Source organism: Haliotis asinina, chromosome 5, assembly GCF_037392515.1.
Source record: "Haliotis asinina isolate JCU_RB_2024 chromosome 5, JCU_Hal_asi_v2, whole genome shotgun sequence".
Taxonomy (NCBI): Eukaryota; Metazoa; Mollusca; class Gastropoda; order Lepetellida; family Haliotidae; genus Haliotis; species Haliotis asinina.
In genome coordinates this window covers 33,997,951-34,016,557 of record NC_090284.1, presented here as the reverse complement: position 1 = coordinate 34,016,557, position 18,607 = coordinate 33,997,951, and the positions used below count along the sequence as shown (strand labels likewise).

Below are 18,607 nucleotides of genomic sequence, written 5' to 3'. Positions count from 1 at the left end.
CGAGAACAAATCAGATAAAATTGAATGTATTGTGAAAGTGAACTGACCTTTTCATGTTGTGTAGGTAACAATTTAATATTTTATCAAGTCTCCTTGAGCTTCACGGCACAGTCTAAGACGGGTAGGCATACTTCCTATCAGAGAGGTTAGTGTTTCGTGAGTTATGCTGTCACAGTATCGGACCACTTCTCTCTTCATGTCTTCAATTTCTGTCAACCCCTTTTGATTCACACATTCCTTCATCATCCCCCAAATGTTCTCAATGGGATTAAGTCAGGACTATATGCAGGAAATGGTAATGCAGTCACATTTTTCTCCTGAAACCACTGCTTGGCATGTTTTGCGATGTGTTTAGGATCATTATCTTGCTGCAAAATCCAGTCATGTCCATAAAACACATGTGCACTTGGAAGGAGAAAATTATCTAATATGTTAGTGTAGCGTTGACTTGTCAGATTTCCCTCAAACACACACAGCGGGGTCGTTCCTAATAAGGATATCCCTCCCCATACATGAAACTTTGGGCTGTATTTAGGTCGTTGATACAACGGTGCTGATGCAGACTTCACATTTTCACATTATTGGGATATACCCATATTGAGCTTTCATCAGTAAAAATCACATTTTCCCAGTCAAAGTTTTCATGTGCCAAACACCACTCAACACGCCTGTCTTTATGTTCTTGTTCATGAGAGGAGAAGGAATTCCAGTCTTTTTCTCCCATCCAAGATCAATCAAATTTCTTCTAACTGTAGATTTTGATACAACTGTTGATCCCCTTTCTATCATTTCATACCTGATGTTGGAGATGCTTGCCCTTTGCTTTTTAGACGCTAAAATTCCCAGCCGGACGCGATCTGAGAAGTCCAATTTTCTGGGTCTCCCTGCTCCTTTCTGGTGCCCCAAATCCTTTCCCTCTTTAAAATTCTTCCTAATCCTATACACAGTAGAAAGAGGAGTTCCTGTTCTCTCTGCCAACGTATTTACATCATCAATTCCTTGATTACACAACTCAAAAATCAACCTTCTTTTATCTTCAGCAGACATTGTTGACAGTGCTGAGGAAAATGACGTCTGCTACAAATTCAGGGGAGGTAACTCTAATTGCACTATACTCAGTAGGCCAAGATGAGTTACCTCCCTTATACCATTACTTAGTTTTAAGTATCAGTGAATCAGTTGAGGTGTTAGGATAGCTCAAAGTAAGAAGAAAAATTCTCAATAATTATGAACCAGACTATATGTAGCAGACCCCAAAGTGGTGCCTTTTGGTATTTACAGGTTTTTGTGAGTTTTTATTTTCTTGGTTTCCATAGAAATGTGTTGGACTTAGTCACAAAATGGAGGAATCAGAACTCAAAAACAGTTCAGTATTTTATCTGCAAAACCTGGTAGATGTATCAATCAGAACTAAAGTGTTGCATTTTTTGCTATATACAAGTTTTTGGGCTTTATTATCCATGTTTCGGACTTAGTCTCAAAAGGGAGGGATGGGCTTTGTTTCCCTAGCACAAATCGAAAAGCATTTCATGTCTTTCAACAGATCTTGGCGGATATATGAATTTCATGAATTCCGTGGAAACAATTCAAACTATAAAAATTCAAGTCTATAAAAACAATTTGAGTAAATTTGAGATGATTTGTCCTTTCAAACATGTGGGGACCGGGGGGATATGTCATCTTCTGATGACTCTTGTTATTTTTCCTGGTTTCCATGTATAGAATTCTGACTTAGTCTCAAAATGGACGGATGGGCTTCGTTTCTGGAGCCCAACTTGAAAAGCATTTGATATCTTTCAACAGATTCTTGCAAATATATGACACATATCCTGAAGTGGTGCCTTTTGCTGTTTACAGATTTATGGCATTTATATTTTCCATGACTTCCATGGAAACGATTCAAACTTAATCAAGGAAAACATCAAGTAACTGTCAGATGACTTGTCCTTTCAAATATGTGGGGGCCGGTGGGGGATATGTCATCTTCTGACGGCTCTTGTTAAGATTAAGCCTTTGCTTAGACAAGGACAGTTTGAGGACTTACCATAAGGTAATTGAATTCAGGTAAGGAGGTAAATATTTTTGTTTATACTGTAATAAAGCATTGCATTTTAACAGATATAGGAGGTCATCTCCCAGTGCACGAGAGATACATAAATTACACAGACGATATTCTCTAAGAATGTTTGCCCAACAGTCAACATCTATATACTAGGGAAATTAGCACAACTCGAAAACCATTTCATGTCTTTCAACAGATCTTGGCGGATATATGACACAGATCTTGAAGTGGTGCCTTTTGCTGTTTACAGAGATATGGCATTTATATTTTTCATGAATTCCATGGAAACAATTCAAACTTAGTCTATAAAAACATTAAGTAACTGTGAGATGATTTGTCCTTTCAAATATGTCGGGGCCGGGGGGATATGTCATCTTCTGATGACTCTTGTCTCTGTAAAATAGTTCACTATACATGTTTCTGGAGGCATATTTGCTCTATGAAGAAGCAAAAAAAAACCTATTTCCTTGCAAGAAATTCTAGTTATTCTAGTTAAATGAACAGCTTCATGTTGATATGGAGGAATGGTTGTGAACAACACCAATAAATGTCACTTGATAGCAAACATTATCAAAATTAATGATATTAACAGTAAAGGTCCTTGATCCATAGACACCACTCAACCTCTGAATCATTCTTTATGGCATTTACTCATTTCATTTGGTGAATCATTTTCTGTCAAGACTCAATCTCTTGCCCAGATGATGTACAGAGCTCCTGATCGGACAGTGTAGAATAACATGCGCACACTGAATATCTTGTCAAGTTACTTGCAAAGAAACTAATACAACAGTCCTGCTATAAGGTATGAAATGGAGCTCTGGTCAATGTCACAGTGAATCACTGGGGTTTCATTTCATGTTGTGGATAGTAGTTACTGAAGGATTTAGCAGAAACATGTTTAGCTTTATCAATCTTATGCGAAATGCCAGAGTGGCTCGTGGGTAATGACATCTAGTCTTCTTTAGGAGGACAGTTGTCAGACTTGAAATTCTTTTAAAAATCAATACTTTTCAAACCCTTAGATTATGCATTTACAGCTGATTTAGGTCATTTTTGTGGATTCAAGTGTGTTAGCACTTGATAGGCCATTGAAATATATCAAATCCAGTGTTTGGTTTCATTTTTGTCTTTGTGGTTTGTTAAAGCTAAAGTGTCTATTTCCTTGAAAATATTTTAGGCCGTAAAAACACAAACTAACCTATTACTACCTATCAGTAAAAAAATATACTTAATTGCATCTGAAACCCTGAGAGAATGAGACACTGTTATCATATTTTGGGCATTTTATTTTTTCTGTTTTTCTGTTTTGGTCTTAGTCTAATGGTGGGTTGGGTTTTGTTTCCGGAGCAGAACTCAAAAACTGTTCTATATTTTTCTGCAAAACTTGGTAGATATATCAATCAGAACCTGAAGTAGTGCCTTTTGCTACTTACAGGTTTTTATGATTTATCATTTTCTCGGTTTCAATGGAAAAGTTTCAGACTCTCAAAATTGAGAGGTGTGTTTCGTTTCTGGAGCACATCTAAAAAACTTTGTAATATCTGTCAGCAAAAGTTGGTAGATATTTGTGGCAGACCCCAAAATGGTGCCTTTTGCTATGTACAGGCTTTTGGGATTTCTTATTTTCTTGGTTTCCATAAAAATGTTTCGGTCTTGAAAACCGTTCAATATTTTTCTGCAAAACTCGGTAGAGCACAACTCATAAAGCATTTCATATCTTTCAACAGATCCTGGCAGATATATGAGACAGATCTTGAAGTGGTGCCTTTTGCTGTTTACAGATATATGGCATTTATATTTTCCATGATTTCCATGGAAACGATTTGTCCTTTCATATGTGTGGGAGCTGGGGGGATATGTCATCTTCTGATGACTCTTGTTGGCAAGTGTTATCTGGAAGCTATTTGCCTCGAAGGTTCAATTTCAGACAAGTCATAAGTCTTTTGTTGTATCAACAGGAAGCTTAAGTGAGTCCATATGCCTGCGTGCATGCTCTCCATATTTTTTCAATATTGGAGTACTTAAACCCTTAAAGTACATTTAAAGTACTGAATAAAATTTAATGTAGTGTCAGTAATCTTGAATTTCATTTCACATATGCACTTCAACTTTGCTACACTTGTGTAGACAGGTCAATAAACAATAACATAATACATTTTGAAATAAATACATCTGTAAATGATTCTAAGGCTGTACACCATTGCTGTGGTGCATATCTGCATATCTGTATATGTTGTCTAATTATTTCCTAATCCTACCATATGGTGCATGTTTTTTATCTGTACATGCGCTGGTATGGCCCTTATCTGGAACCCTGTTATCTGTAACCAATCTTATCTACCAAACATAAACTGTCTATTATGTTTGAGTTAAATAATAATCTCATATAATTCTGAGAAATGCATTTTCCTATTTTTTTTTTACATTTGAGTAAAAACTCTATCTTTAGTAAAAACTCAGAATTAAGTTTATTTTGAGATACTGGGTCCTGGTGTCTGTCACAGAAAGATTTACAGTACATGAAACCAGGTGAGTGCAGTTTCTACATAAATAACACGTAGGTGAAAAAAGGATATAAAATGTTTTAAGGGTCCATCTCTGGATTTAACTTTGTTGTATATATTTGACATTGTTTTAGTATAACTGACAAAACTACATAACTGACAAAACTACATTTTGTCTGTGTCTATCCTGTTGTAGATTGCATGATGAATCGAGGTGAGTTCTTAAGGTCATGTTATCATCTGTTTGTATGTAGGGTCTGACCACAGCACCTTGCCAGCTTCCACCATCAGTTTGAGGGTCACAAGTCCTGCAAAATCATTACTGTTGCACGTTCTAATTCTTGATTACCTATCAACCATAACTTTATATTTATGAGCATGCATCAGTTGTTGTTACACCTGTTTACCTTCTTGTCTACATAGATTTGACATATCTACACTTCTAAATTCAGTGAATTATTACAATTCACTGTGACACACTTTAAAACATACTTACCTCACTAACAGATCTCTAAGAAGAACTTTCTATTCTGAATTCACAAGGGTTTGAGCACTGAAGCTTGATGAAGATGAAAGGACTTTGTTTTCTGGATAATTTATATTTACACATTCTCTCGGCATTCTCTCAGACTGATATTCCAGTCTAAGTATACTACATCTCAGTGTATTTCGTTACACTCCACCACTGAGTCTTAACAAAACCTAGTAGAAGGTCACGTCAGGTAACCTTTGAGCAACCAATCACAGTCCAATCAAATGCGAGACGGTTAAACAGATTTAACCAATCAGACAACGGCTACTATTTAGGGATTGGAGGGACTTTCAAAACTATTCAGGTCACCGACACAGATCTCTCCACAAACCCAAATCAGCTTATAACACAGTTATTTGACCTACGCTTTGGGGTTTCTGTTGACATGGTTACCATTAGCTAATATTTCCGCAAGACAACATCATTGAATATTGTCAAAAACACTATTTTCAGCGACTGTTTACTCACTGTTGTCATGGCTGTATGTACACTGTGTGCATCACCCGGAAGCGATTGTACGCTAAATAACATTCGGAATCGTTCGGGTAGGAACCTTTTCGAGAGAAAAAGTTCAAAAGGTATGTGCGAATGTGCACTTTCGCGATTTGGTAAGCTGTGTTCTGATTGGTCAGTCTCAAAGGTTACCTGACGCGACCTCCCATAAGGTTTTGTTAGACTCAGTGGTGGAGTGTAACGAAAAGTACTGAGGATAAGTTTACTTAGACTGGCTGATATTCAGCTTTTAGTTCACAGTAAATGTTGAAAATTTCTAAATTAGAATGCAATGAAGCATTGTGCTAATAAGTCAGTATTTATTTTTCAAGAAATTATGTATTTATGTATTTTGAGACTAAGCCCGAAATGTTTCCATGGAAACCGAGAAAATAACATATCACAAAAACCTGTAAATAGCAAAGGGCACCTCTTTAGTGTGTGAAAGACCACAAAGTAGTGCCTTTTGCTGTTCACAGGTTTTTGTGATTTATTATTTTCTCAGTTTCCATGGAAACATTTTTAATTCCCTGGCATTATAATGCGGGGTATATAGTCGGCGCCTCATCTGTCTCCGTCTGTCCAGAATCATTTTGTTTCTGGAGCATAACTCAGAAGCCGTTCAATATTTTTAGACCAAACTTGATAAATATAGTAATCTCTTCAGACTGGGTCTAAAAACACAATAAGTAACTGTCAGATGATTTGTCCTTTCAAATATTTGGGGACTGGGGGGATATGTTTCCATAGAAACGTTTCGGACACAGTCTCATAATGGACGGATGGGCTTCGTTTCCAGAGCAGAACTCAAAAACCATTCAATATTTTTCTGCAATACTTGGTAGATATTTGAGGCAGACTATAAAGTCCTTTCTTTTGCTATTTATGAAGTTTTGGCATTTTTATCTCCATGTAATGCAAATATGTTTCAGTGTTGAAAGTTGTTCGTCTTTTAGAATCAAAGTTTATGTTTAAATTGTGCTTTGTATAGTGTAGCGAAGTTTCAAAATTCAACAGTTCCGCCAATTTCATGTTTTGAAATGCGTTTAACTACGCGCTATTTGATTGGTTTGCTGCGATTGTTGGCAATATTGGTGTACGAGAGGGGTACGAATCTTCTTGTAGGTCACGGAAAGAGACGAGTAGTTACGAATAGTCGCCACCATTAGCAAAGTGATCATAATTATAAGACGTAAAACGATTGGTTAGCTGCATTATTCCCGACCAATCAAAAGACATGTAACTTAATTTGCGGCTGACATACATTAGCAACTACTCGTGTCATTCCAGCAAGCATTCTTCTTGTAGGTCACGGAAAGAGGTGAGTAGTTACGAATGGGCAGACGTATTTTTCGTGACTCGCGGAAAGGATCGAGTTGTTGCGAATGAACAGCAGCTAGTTGTGCTTTCCGGTTTCAAACATTTCATTTTCACATTAATTTAATTTCCATGATAAATATTTTAAAATTTATTTCAAAGGATATTGTAATGACCGCCTTCCCTGGGAAACCACCGTTCACAAGTCCGATAAGCATACTAATTCATAAGTTGCACACAGATATTGTCGGTCTATGACCGCTGACCGACGACGATCTGAAACTCTCTTAGACTGTAATAAAGCATTGCATTTTAACAGATATTGGAGGTCATCTCCCAGTGCAAGAGAGATACATAAATTACAAAGACGATATTTTCTAGGAATGTTTCTTCTGATGACAATTGTTTTTTACATTGTTGTTAAAGTGTAGTGTTAACTCACTACCAATTGAATGAGTTTCAGCGAGATGGCACTAATTCATTTTTATAGTTGACTCCTCGTCTGTCCGTCCGTCCGTCCGTCCGCCTGTCCGTAATCATTTTGTTTCCGGAGCATAACTCAGAAACCGTTCAATATTTTTAGACCAAACTTGATAGATATAATAATCTCAATCTATAGTTGTGCCTTTTGCTATTTACAGATTTTTGGCGTTTATATTTTTTTTGTTTTTCCATGGAACATTTTGGTGTTAGTCTTATAGTGGGGTAGACTTCGTTTCCGGAGCAGAACTCAGAAACCGTTCAATATTTTTCTGCAAAACTTGGTAGATATATCAGTCGGAACCCAAAGTGGTGCATTTTGGTATTTACAGGTTTTTGTGATTTATTATTTTCTCGGTTTCCATGGAAATGTTTCAGACATAGTCTCATAAGTGAGAGGTGTGTTTTCGTTTCCGGAGCAGAACTCCAAAACTGTTCAATATTTTTTCTGCAAAACTTGGTAGATACATCAGTCAGAAACTGAAGTAGTGCCTTTTGCTGTGTACAGGATCTTGTGATGTATTATTTTGTTGGTTTCCATGGAAACGTTTTGGACCTTGTCTGAAAAGTGAGAGGTGTGTTTAGTTTCCGGAGCAGAATTCAAAAACTTCTTAATATTTGTCCGTAAAACTTGGGAGATATGTGTTGCAGACCCCAAAGTGGTGCCTTTTGCTCTACAGGTTTTTTGTGATATATTATTTTCTTGGTTTCCATGGAAACATTTCAGACTTAGTCTCAAAATGGCAGGGATGGGCTTCATTTCCAGAGCAGAACTTAAAAACCATTCAATATTTTTCAGCAAAACTTGGTAGATATATCAATCAGAACCTATAGTGGTGCCTTTTGCTTTGTACAGGATCTTGTAATTTATTATTTTCTTCCCATGGAAACGTTTTGGACCTAGTCTGAAAAGTGAGAGGTGTGTTTCATTTCCAGAGCAGAACTCAAAAACTTCTTAGTATCTGTTAGTAAAACTTCCTAGATATGTATGGCAGACCCCAAAGTGGTGCCTTTTGGTTTTTAAAGGTTTTTGTGATGTATTATTTTCTTGGTTTCTATGGAAATGTTTCGAAATGGAGGGATGGGCTTCGTTCCCAGAGCACAACTTGAAAACCATTTCATATCTTTCAACAGAACTGATCTTGGCAGATATATGAGACAGATCTTGAAATCGTGACTTTGCTGGTTACAGATATATGGCATTCATAATTTTCATGAATTCCATGGAAACAATTCAAACTTAGTCTTAAAAAAGCAATGAGTAACTCTCAGATTATTTGTCCTATCAAACATGTGGGGGCCGGGGGGATATGTCATCTTCTGATGACTCTTGTTTAACACATATTTGGCATTAGCATGTAATTGCTTTTCTCGTGGTATTTACTTGAACAAGCCATTGGCTGACATAGAGGATGTGAGTGTCTGTGTATTTGTGAAATCGGTTATAAACATAATTGTTCATGGCCACAACCCTGAGAGAGGACTACTAAACAGTGCAACGCAATATGTCATTATGGCACAAACCCCTTTTGTGACTGTGATTATTGTTTCATACAGAAAGAACTTATTGATCCATTGATAATAATTAATTTTTTTTCAGGTGAAATATAAATTGATGAATAAATAGATTTGTTCCTCCTAAGTAGATTGGCCAGTGTAACTGCAACACTGAATCTGCATACATGGTTTGTTGAAGCAGAAAAAATGACAAAGGTATGCTTTCTGGCAAATTGTATGAGTTTTAATGAAGTTGTTTTATCAAGGACATTTATTTGAATAATTGTGATCACATGCTCCCTTTCCCTGTGTTCAAGACTTTATGATGAGTGACTATCAATACACATCACAATCAATCGTGTTTGTTTGATCTCTTGTCAAATGAAACTAATTTTTCAAAGCTTTAAATTTTGTCGGGATTCTTTCAGTTGAGTACAGAAAGGATTATTCTGAATCTCTTTGATTTTGCCCAAGAGTTCACTTTTCTTATCACTTGAAATAAGATGTTTTCCAGAAGGTTATAAGATGTGCAGAAAGTTTTTCCATTTTACTTGAACATGTCAAAGCTTTTGAGTTGCAAGAGTTGTAACTGCCAGTTTGGGACTCATGTAAATAATGTCTGTCTTTAGAAAGAAAATATACCAGCCATACAATGTCTAGCCTTCTGGGAAATTTAGACCTGAAAAATGATGATGGAAAAGATGCCTCTGATGGAAACGTTTTTTCTCTGAGACATCCGATCAGAAATGTCATGTTCTTAAAATTTTCCAAGAAAAATATTGAATCTAGTTGAAGTAGGCGAATTGTGTTTGAAGATATTTGTTTTAACCATAAAAGTGCCTAATTAGCTATCTGAGTTTCCTTCCTTCCTTCCTTCCTTCCTTCCTTCCCACAGATATGAACACAAAATCGTTTTTAATTTTTTCAAGATGTCAAGCTAGGACCTTTTCTATGATGAAACAGTTTTCTGCAATTCTTGGCAGAAATATATTATGTTCTTTTTGTGTTTTGTCACAATACATCAACACTTGAAATATTTAAAAGACGTTTTAACACAAAATTACAAGTATTCTATGGGACTGTATTCTTGGTAAATTTTGTGCTTTAATAATGAAGTTTGTTATTAAGGCCAAGTTACACATGTCATATTGTCCACTATGATGAATGCTAAGGGTGTTCTCATCATTTGCCTTCTTACAACCAAGAGTGTCATCTGTACCCCTCTTCATATGGAGCTGACTCATTTTATTTCATTATTAGAGTCAGAGTGGCAAATACCATACACCTTTGGATACCACTGGACCAAGAGGCTCAACCTTCTGGGTATCAAAATAAAGCTTAGAACAACCGATCAGCTTGGTCGTTAAAAAAAACACCTCCGCATTCTGGTTTTGGTTTATCATGAGTTTCACTGTCTTGTTGCTGCTGTGACTGTCCAGGATGGGGAGTTGTGGTCTTCCTGGGCCACAGTGGCGAACAAAGTGGTTGGTAACCACTGAACCCCCAGCATGTCTTCCATCCAGGTCTTTAAAAGTGTGGTCCATAGCAAATGTTAGTAATTTTTCCTAATGTGCTTCTGCCTGGACATATTTAATTTGATTCAGCCTGGAAAAGATATTTTCAGACACAGGTTTTAGTCTTTGTTGGATTGTACACTGTACAGATAGTTTGTGTATTGATATTGAGTTTGGCTGTTCAGGTCAACTTAAGCATAGATGTAATTTTAAATGTTTTTTTAAATGTGATTGATTATCTGTAATTATCTAAGGTGCCTTCCCAATCAAATCATCTCCAGGGTTTTTCAATGATTGTTTTTTAGCTCATATTGATTGAGACCTACATACTCCCTGCCCCAATAATAAGTACCTGATTTCAGTTAAGGATCATGAACTAGTCTACATGGATAGTGTCATGAGGAAGATATATATCCTCAGGCAGAGATATCATCTGCCACTTCAAGGACCACCACTGCTTATTACTTTGGGTTTGTTCTTAGAGAAGTCTGTGATTGAATGATAAGGTCTCTTTGATTGGTACAGAAGTGGTGGAATTGAAGGTTTGACTCTTCATTACAGTGCTTTGAGTTATGCCCTAATTTTACAGCATTTTCAGTGGCTGATGGGACTCATCTAAATAATGATGGACATTTTGTTTTGTGGAAATTGAAATATGACAGATGGTTAATTTCTGTCCTAGCCTAGGTTCTGCATGTGTGAACATTTTATGGCTAACGTGTTTGTGCTGTCCTTGAGGGGAATGAAATAACTTATGTAAATTCAGATTGGGGCACAAGTATATAAAACAAACAAAACTTGGTAGTCTGATTGCTCAGTGGTAGTTATTTGCTGCATGTAAGTCTCTTGAATCTGCTACTCGTCATCAGTATCACTGATAATCACTGTCATCAGTATCAACACAAGTTCATTGACCAGATTTTCAATTTCATCCTCTAGGGCAATTTATCGATGCTAGTAATGAACCTCAACTGTCTACAGGAGTCTGACTATTCCTTCTGGCCAGAAGATGACAATTGTTCTTTGCAAGCCCTCTCTACAGCATCCTCGATATTTCCAGGGTATACTTTCCAAAAGTCTCCACTATACCCTGGACGCATCTACAGCTCTGCCCGATAAATTCATTACCTCCCTTGGCTGGCTTTTTATCAGGTGTATACGCTGAAAAGTTGAGCGAACCATGGAGGGATGGATATATTCCCGCCTCGTCCGTCCGTCCAAAATAATTTTGTTTCTGGAGCACAACTCAGAAACCGTTACATATTTTTAGACCAAACTTGATAGATATAATGATCTCCACCTATAGTTGTACCTGTTGCTATTTACAGAGTTTTGGCATTTTTACTATCCCCCGGCATGTAATGCGGGGGATATAGTTGACGCCTCATCTATCCGTCCGTCCATCCGCCTGTCTGCAAGTCCATAATTATTTTGTTTCCGGAGCTTAACTCAAAAACCGTTCAATATTTTTAGACCAAACTTGATAGATATAATAATCTCAACCTATAGTTGTGCCTTTTGCTATTTACAGAGTATTGGCATTTTTATTTTTATCCCCCCAGCATGTAATGCGGGGGATATAGTTGACGCCTCATCTATCCGTCCGTCCATCCGCCTGTCTGCAAGTCCATAATCATTTTGTTTCCGGAGCTTAACTCAAAAACAGTTCAATATTTTTAGACCAAACTTGATAGATATAGTAATCTCAGCCTAAGGTTGTTCCTTTTGCTATTTACAGATTTTGGGCATTTATATTTTTTTATTTCCCCCGCATGTAACGCAGGGATATATTGTCGATGCCTCGCCTGTCCGTCCGTTCGTCCGTTCGTCCGTTCGTCCGTAATCATTTTTTTCTGGAGCTTAACTCAGAAACCGTTCAATATTTTTAGGCCAAACTTGATAGATATAGTAATCTCAGGCTATGGTTCTGCCTTTTGCTATTTACAGATTTTTGGCATTTATATTTTTGTTGTTTTTCCACGGAACATTTTGGTGTTAGACTTCTGGTGGGGTGGGCTTCGTTTCCAGAGCAGAACTCAAAATCCGTTCAATGTTTTTCTGCAAAACTTGGTAGATATATCAATCAGAACCTAAAGTGCCTTTTGCTATATAAAGGTTTTTGTGATTTATTATTTTCTCGGTTTCGATGGAAACGTTTTGGACCTAGTCTGAAAAGTGAGAGGTGTGTTTTGTTTCCGGAGCAGAACTCAAAAACGTCTTAATATCTGTCAGTGTTACTTGGTAGATATGTGTGGCAGACCCCAGAGTGGTGCCTTTTGCTATTTACATGTTTTTGTGATTTATTATTTTCTCTGTTTCTATGGAAACGTTTCAGACTTATTCTCAAAATGGAGGGATGGGCTTTGTTTCGAGAGCAGAACTCAAAAACTGTTCAATATTTTTTTGCAAAACTTGGTAGATATATCAATTGGAACATAAAGTGTTGCCTTTTGATACTTACAGGTTTTTGTGATTTATTATTTTTCTCAGTTTCCATGGAAACGTTTTGGACTTACTCACAAAAGTGATAGGTGTGTTCTGTTTCCAGAGCAGAACTCAAAAACTTCTTAACATCTGGCAGTGTTACTTGGTAGATATGTGTGGCAGACCTCAAAGTGGCGCCTTTTGCTATTTACAGGTTTTTATGATGTATTATTTTCTTGGTTCCATAAACACGTTGCTGACTTCGTTTCCGGAGCACAATTCGAAAACCGTTTCATATCTTTCAAAAGATCTTGGCAGATATATGAGACAGATATATGGCATTTATATTTTTCATGAATTCCATGGAAACAATTCAGACTTGGTCTAAAAACAAAATAAGTAACTGTCAGATGATTTGTCCTTTCAAGTATGTGGGGGCCGGGGGAATATGTCATCTTCTGATGACTCTTGTTTTGTTTGTTTTTCCATGGAACATTTTGGTGTTAGTCTTATGGTGGGATGGGCTTTGTTTCTGGAGCATAACTCAAAAACTGTTCAATGTTTTTGCAAAACTTGGTAGATATATCAGTCAGAACCTAAAGTGGTGCCTTTTGCTATGTACAGGGTCTTGTGATATATTATTTTCTCAGTTTCCATGGAAACGTTTCGGACATAGTCTCAAAATGGAGGGATGGGCTTCGTTTCCGGAGCAGAACTCAAAAACCGTTCAATATTTATCTGCAAAACTTGGTAGGTATATCAGTCAGAAGCTGAAGTAGTGCCTTTTGCTATGTACAGGATCTTGTGATGTATTATTTTCTTGGTTTCGATTGAAACATTTTGGACCTAGTCTAAAAAGTGAGAAGTGAGTTTCGTTTCCAGAGCAGAACTCAAAAACTTCTTAATATCTGTTCGTAAAACTTTCTAGATATGTATGGCAGACCCCAAAGTGGTGCCTTTTGGTTTTCAAAGGGTGAGTGAGTGTTAAAATTTGACGTCACATCGCCAGTATCTCAGCCATATTGTGACGAGAACATTTAACAAAGAAAAGGATGGTTTTGAAAGGTTTTTGTGATGTATTATTTCCTAGGTTTCCATGGAAACATTTCGGACTTAGTCTCAAAATGGAGGGGTGGGCTTCATTCCCAGAGGACAACTTGAAAACTATGTCATATCTTAAAACAGATCTTGGCAGATATATGAGACAGATCTTGAAATTGTGATTTTGCTGGTTACAGATATATGGCATTTTTAATTATTATGAATTCCATGGAAACAATTCAAACTTAGTATAAAAAAACAATGAGATTATGTGCCTTTAGATTTCACATTTTTCAAGTGTTGATGTAAGCATGTATGACATCAGTTCTGGTTGATCTGTAATTAACCTCATTGGTGAAAGAGATTTTGCAAAGATATATGTAGTCATCTATTTCATCACTTTATTAATCTAACTGTAAACGTTATCCATTTAAATTGAAAATCATATTGATACTTTTCTGAGCTACAGAATCTTGTAGGTCTGGGTTTATCAATAAAATTTTCAAGAATGTTTTAATTCATATTGTTATGAACTATAACAATAGCAAAACTCTATATTTGATTGTTTCAGGGACTGGATATTTTGTGGTGACACCCGAAACATACCGACTCACATCTGATGATCAAAATGTAACCTTCAATACCTCATGGCTGCCTTACCACCCCATGTATATACCAGTGTTTCCACAAATTCAGAACGTACCCTCCCAGCTTCAGCATCTGCACCACATGCAGCACTTACAACATCAACAGGAGCAGCAGCAGCTCCACATGCGGGCTCCAATGAGATCCATCTCATGCCAGGCTGACATGAATGGGAAAGCGCAAGCCCACCACTGTCCTGCTGGTGTGGGAAAAGACATCACTGAGAACAAAAAGACAGGGAAACAGCGACCTCGCAGCCAGAGCATGCGGGGCCCAAAGACAAGGGAAAGAGACATGGATCGAAACAAGGCTACAGTAATTGAGAATGATGATGCACTTAAGCGTACCATATCGGTCAGGTACAAGACAGACAAGGTTAAAGTCAACACCAAGGACATAAACCTGAAGACCAGCAACATTAATCAAGACAAGGAAAAAGGTGACTATTTTCATAAATACTTAACTTGTTTCATGGAATAATTGTCTCTTATTGTCAAAGGGGTAAATTTGTATTTCAAACACTTATTTATCTGTAATTGAGGTGGCTATAGGCATGAGTAAACAACTACAAATATTTATTCATACTGTTATTGTGAGCAAGCCAAATGATGGAGATAATTTAACCAAAGGTACAGCAGTAGGTATTTGGTATGACTGGAAAGTTTGAAAATGCCAGTTTTCCAAAAAGCAAAAAGCCAGATTTTATGTGTCAGGGAAACATGTCAATTTTGTCTGTTTCCTCACAGTCCCTGAAGATTAAAGATTAAGAAAAACAAAAAAGAAAAGAAGTAGAATGTTTAGATGACCCCTTACTCTAAATACTTCACAATACAATAAAATCATGACATGGCTTGACACTTTGGTGTATCCCATGTGCCTGCTTTGATTATTGTTTTGCTACCGTTGCATGCAGTTGATTAAAACTGAATGTAAACATAATCATGGATGATTGGGCTCCATTCACAAATGGATGATGATAGGTCAACATAAAACTTTATGTGTGGATAAGCACATGCAACGTTTGTCGATAGATTTGGTAATGGAAGTGTTATGATGTGGGCTGTTATACAACTTAGTAGCCGGACAGCTCATAGGCATGTGGCAGATGCATTAAATGGAGTTTGCTATAGAGAATTTGCAATGTTCCCTTCATCAATGTCGACGATGGCTCTTTCCAACATGACAATGCTCGAACTCACGTTACAAACATTCAGGTGTTACCATGGCCTTCTCAGTCACTCAGTTTGTAATCCATTGAACATGTACAGGGTATTCTTGATCGAAGCTTATGCCAGCGTTATCCGCCACCTCATACACTACAACAAGTACACAAACACTTCAGCAAGAGTATCAAAACATTTGTCAAGACCACATTGGGCATGTTCTTTCTTCTATAGGCCAAGCTTTTGTGAATGTTTTGGTTGTCACATCAGATACTGACATTTTACTCTGATGAAGTGGCTTTAAATAGCCCTCAGTGGTTTTACCAAACACTTTGTGGACAATCATGTTTTGGAAATTTATATATTGATGATGTTGCTGTAATTGACCAATGATATCATGTTCGAATCAGATATATGTGCCATGCACTCAGTGAGTAAATTCTAAAACAGCATGTCTTTTGGTGGGTTTTTTTGTGGAAGAGTATATATATAGCATTATAGCATGCATAGGCGATGTGAGAGAGAGCAGTTTGGGTTTTTTGGGGGGGTAAACTTGCATGGTTGCCATGGAAATTCCCCCAAAATATTGATGATTCCATTTCATTGCAAGTAATCTCATTAGAGGGGGAAATAAGTAGGTTTGTTTTCGTGGCAGAAATTGAAATGTCAGGAACTGGTCATTGTCATCATGATTATTGCTGGTTTTGCATGTTGTTCCTGTTGCTTATTCAAAGCAGAGAGTATTATGTTTTGCAAAGTTCAGTTTTGTAAAGTATGTCTAGTATAAGGTAAATCTTATTCCGTGTTCTGACAAGCGTCAGACAGACACAGTGATTCTGATAAATTAATATATTGTAACCTAATTTGAGTCTTATTTCGTGTTTCAGGAGAGAAGGAGAAAATGTCTTTGTTTTCAAAAATATTTGGCCGGAACAAGAAAAAGAATGGAGGAACTCCACAAGCAGCTGTTGTGAAGGAAGTAGAGTATGCAACATTCTCTGCACAGTTCCCTCCTCCTGAGTGGCATTGGTATCAGCAACAAGTGGAGAAACAGAGACGCACAGAAGAATGGGTCAGTCAGCAGATAGCCAAGTCGTGCACCCTACAATATCTACACAACATGGTACCACCAGACAACACAGTGACTACTGTCCAACACACTGAGGCCAGGCCAACAGCAGCAACTACGGAAAGTCAGGCTATTTCCAGGCCACACCACAAACAGCAAGAAAACAACATCCCCAATAGGAAAGTGCATGGGCGACGTCATGGAACAAAGTCTAAAAAAGATAAAACAAATGCTAATGAACAAAATTTGAGAGTTAGTGATGCAGTGTTGTTTGTCAGTAGCAATCATAAAGGGACCATGCCTACAGTATCACTGTCCCCTGTACAAGCAGTGGATGATGACATTTATCAGTCTGTTATTGGCAGTAAGACTGTTGGACCACGACATTCAACTCCACGATTCTATGACACCATTCCCTTACATCGAGATGTTGGATGCCAGCGTGAGCATATTCTAAATAATCAAGATGATATAGATAAATATTCTTATCACCCTCATCATCAAAGACGTCCTCATCATTCAAGAAGGAAGGGGGATAATAGTTTAGGTTTCTGTGATAATCAACATCAAAGTGACATAAGTTTTGAGTATAAAGGCAGAATGCCCATAAAAAATTCTGCCTGTGTCCAATCTAGAGACAGTGGTGTCAACTGTATTGGACTGTCTACAAGTACTAAAAACAATGATCATCAAAGTGTTCAGCTAACATCTCAAACAGCAGATCCAGTAATGGTGAGAAATAAGTTGGATAATTTGGAGGAAGAAACACAAACTGCTGAGCATGAGTTTGTGCATCACAACAATACAATGACATCAGAGTACCAAGAAGAGTTTGGCAAACCTTCTATGAGCAACAACTGTTATGATAGTTCTGTAAATGAGGAAAATGGGGTTATGCAAATAGTATGTGAAGCAGAAATCAATCACAAACCAATACCTGAAATAATTCTTGACCAAGAGCCTCACAGAGTGATAAGTTGTCAAGATGTAGCTGAGCCTGCTAGTAATAGTGGCAGTCGGGATGCTCTCAACAGTGAGAAGAGCTATGACACAGTTGTAGCTGTCAAGAAGGGTGAGAATACCTCTCAAAGTAATGACAAGAAATCTGACACTGTCAGTGGGGATGTACGTGAGCTTAGTCTTGTGGATAGTGGATTCAGTTCACCAAGAAATGTTAATATTGGTGCATTAGAACTTCCTAACCAGTCCAGCAATATATCTGAAGGGTGCTCTGACATTAAGAATCATAAACAGTACATGAAAACCCAACCTCAGGTCCCTCATAATTCTCCAAAAGAAAAGTGTCCAATAAATGTAGAACACCGTCACAAACACTCCATGCATATGCTCAACAATCACAGACACTCAAGAGGCTACAAGTATGACAATGAAGACTGCGGCCAGAGAAGAGTCTCTAAAGATCTCCATGTATTTCAGCAGCAGCAACTTACTTCCAAACGATTTGGCTTAAATGGAGAGTTTGAAGTTGTTGGTGTTGTCTGAAACTTGAATTTTGCATCATTCCTTTGTTGATTTGTACACCTTTTCTACTTCATATTTCTCTTTTAAAGAGCATATATATCAATTCTGGAATCACTTTAATCATTTTTTAAAGGTGTTTAACATTTCAGCATTTTGAGAGTTTTAGGTTTGAAGCTAGCTAAAAAGCCATACACAGCATCATTTAGGATATGCTAAGGGTATCAGGTCTGGCCTAGTTAAACACCCAGCAGGATTTTGCTGCTTAATTTTTAATTTTTTATTTTTTTGTGATTTATTATTTTCTTCGTTTCAATGGAAACGTTTCGGACATAGTCACAAAATTGAGAGGTGTGTTTCATTTCTGGAGCAGAACTCCAAAACG

General features: G+C 37.3%; 1 protein-coding gene across 1 annotated transcript in view; it reads left to right on the top strand.

Annotated features, from left to right (window-relative positions):
• Positions 1–18,277, top strand: part of LOC137284460 (uncharacterized) — a 78,432-nt gene extending 60,155 nt beyond the window's left edge. Inside the window, exons 3-4 of the mRNA XM_067816272.1 lie at positions 14,438–14,950; positions 16,562–18,277. Of these exons, the coding sequence (XP_067672373.1) occupies positions 14,438–14,950; positions 16,562–18,246 (2,198 nt within the window). The 3' untranslated portion in view covers positions 18,247–18,277. The remainder of the gene's footprint in view (positions 1–14,437; positions 14,951–16,561) is intronic.
• The last annotated feature ends 330 nt before the right edge of the window (positions 18,278–18,607 follow it).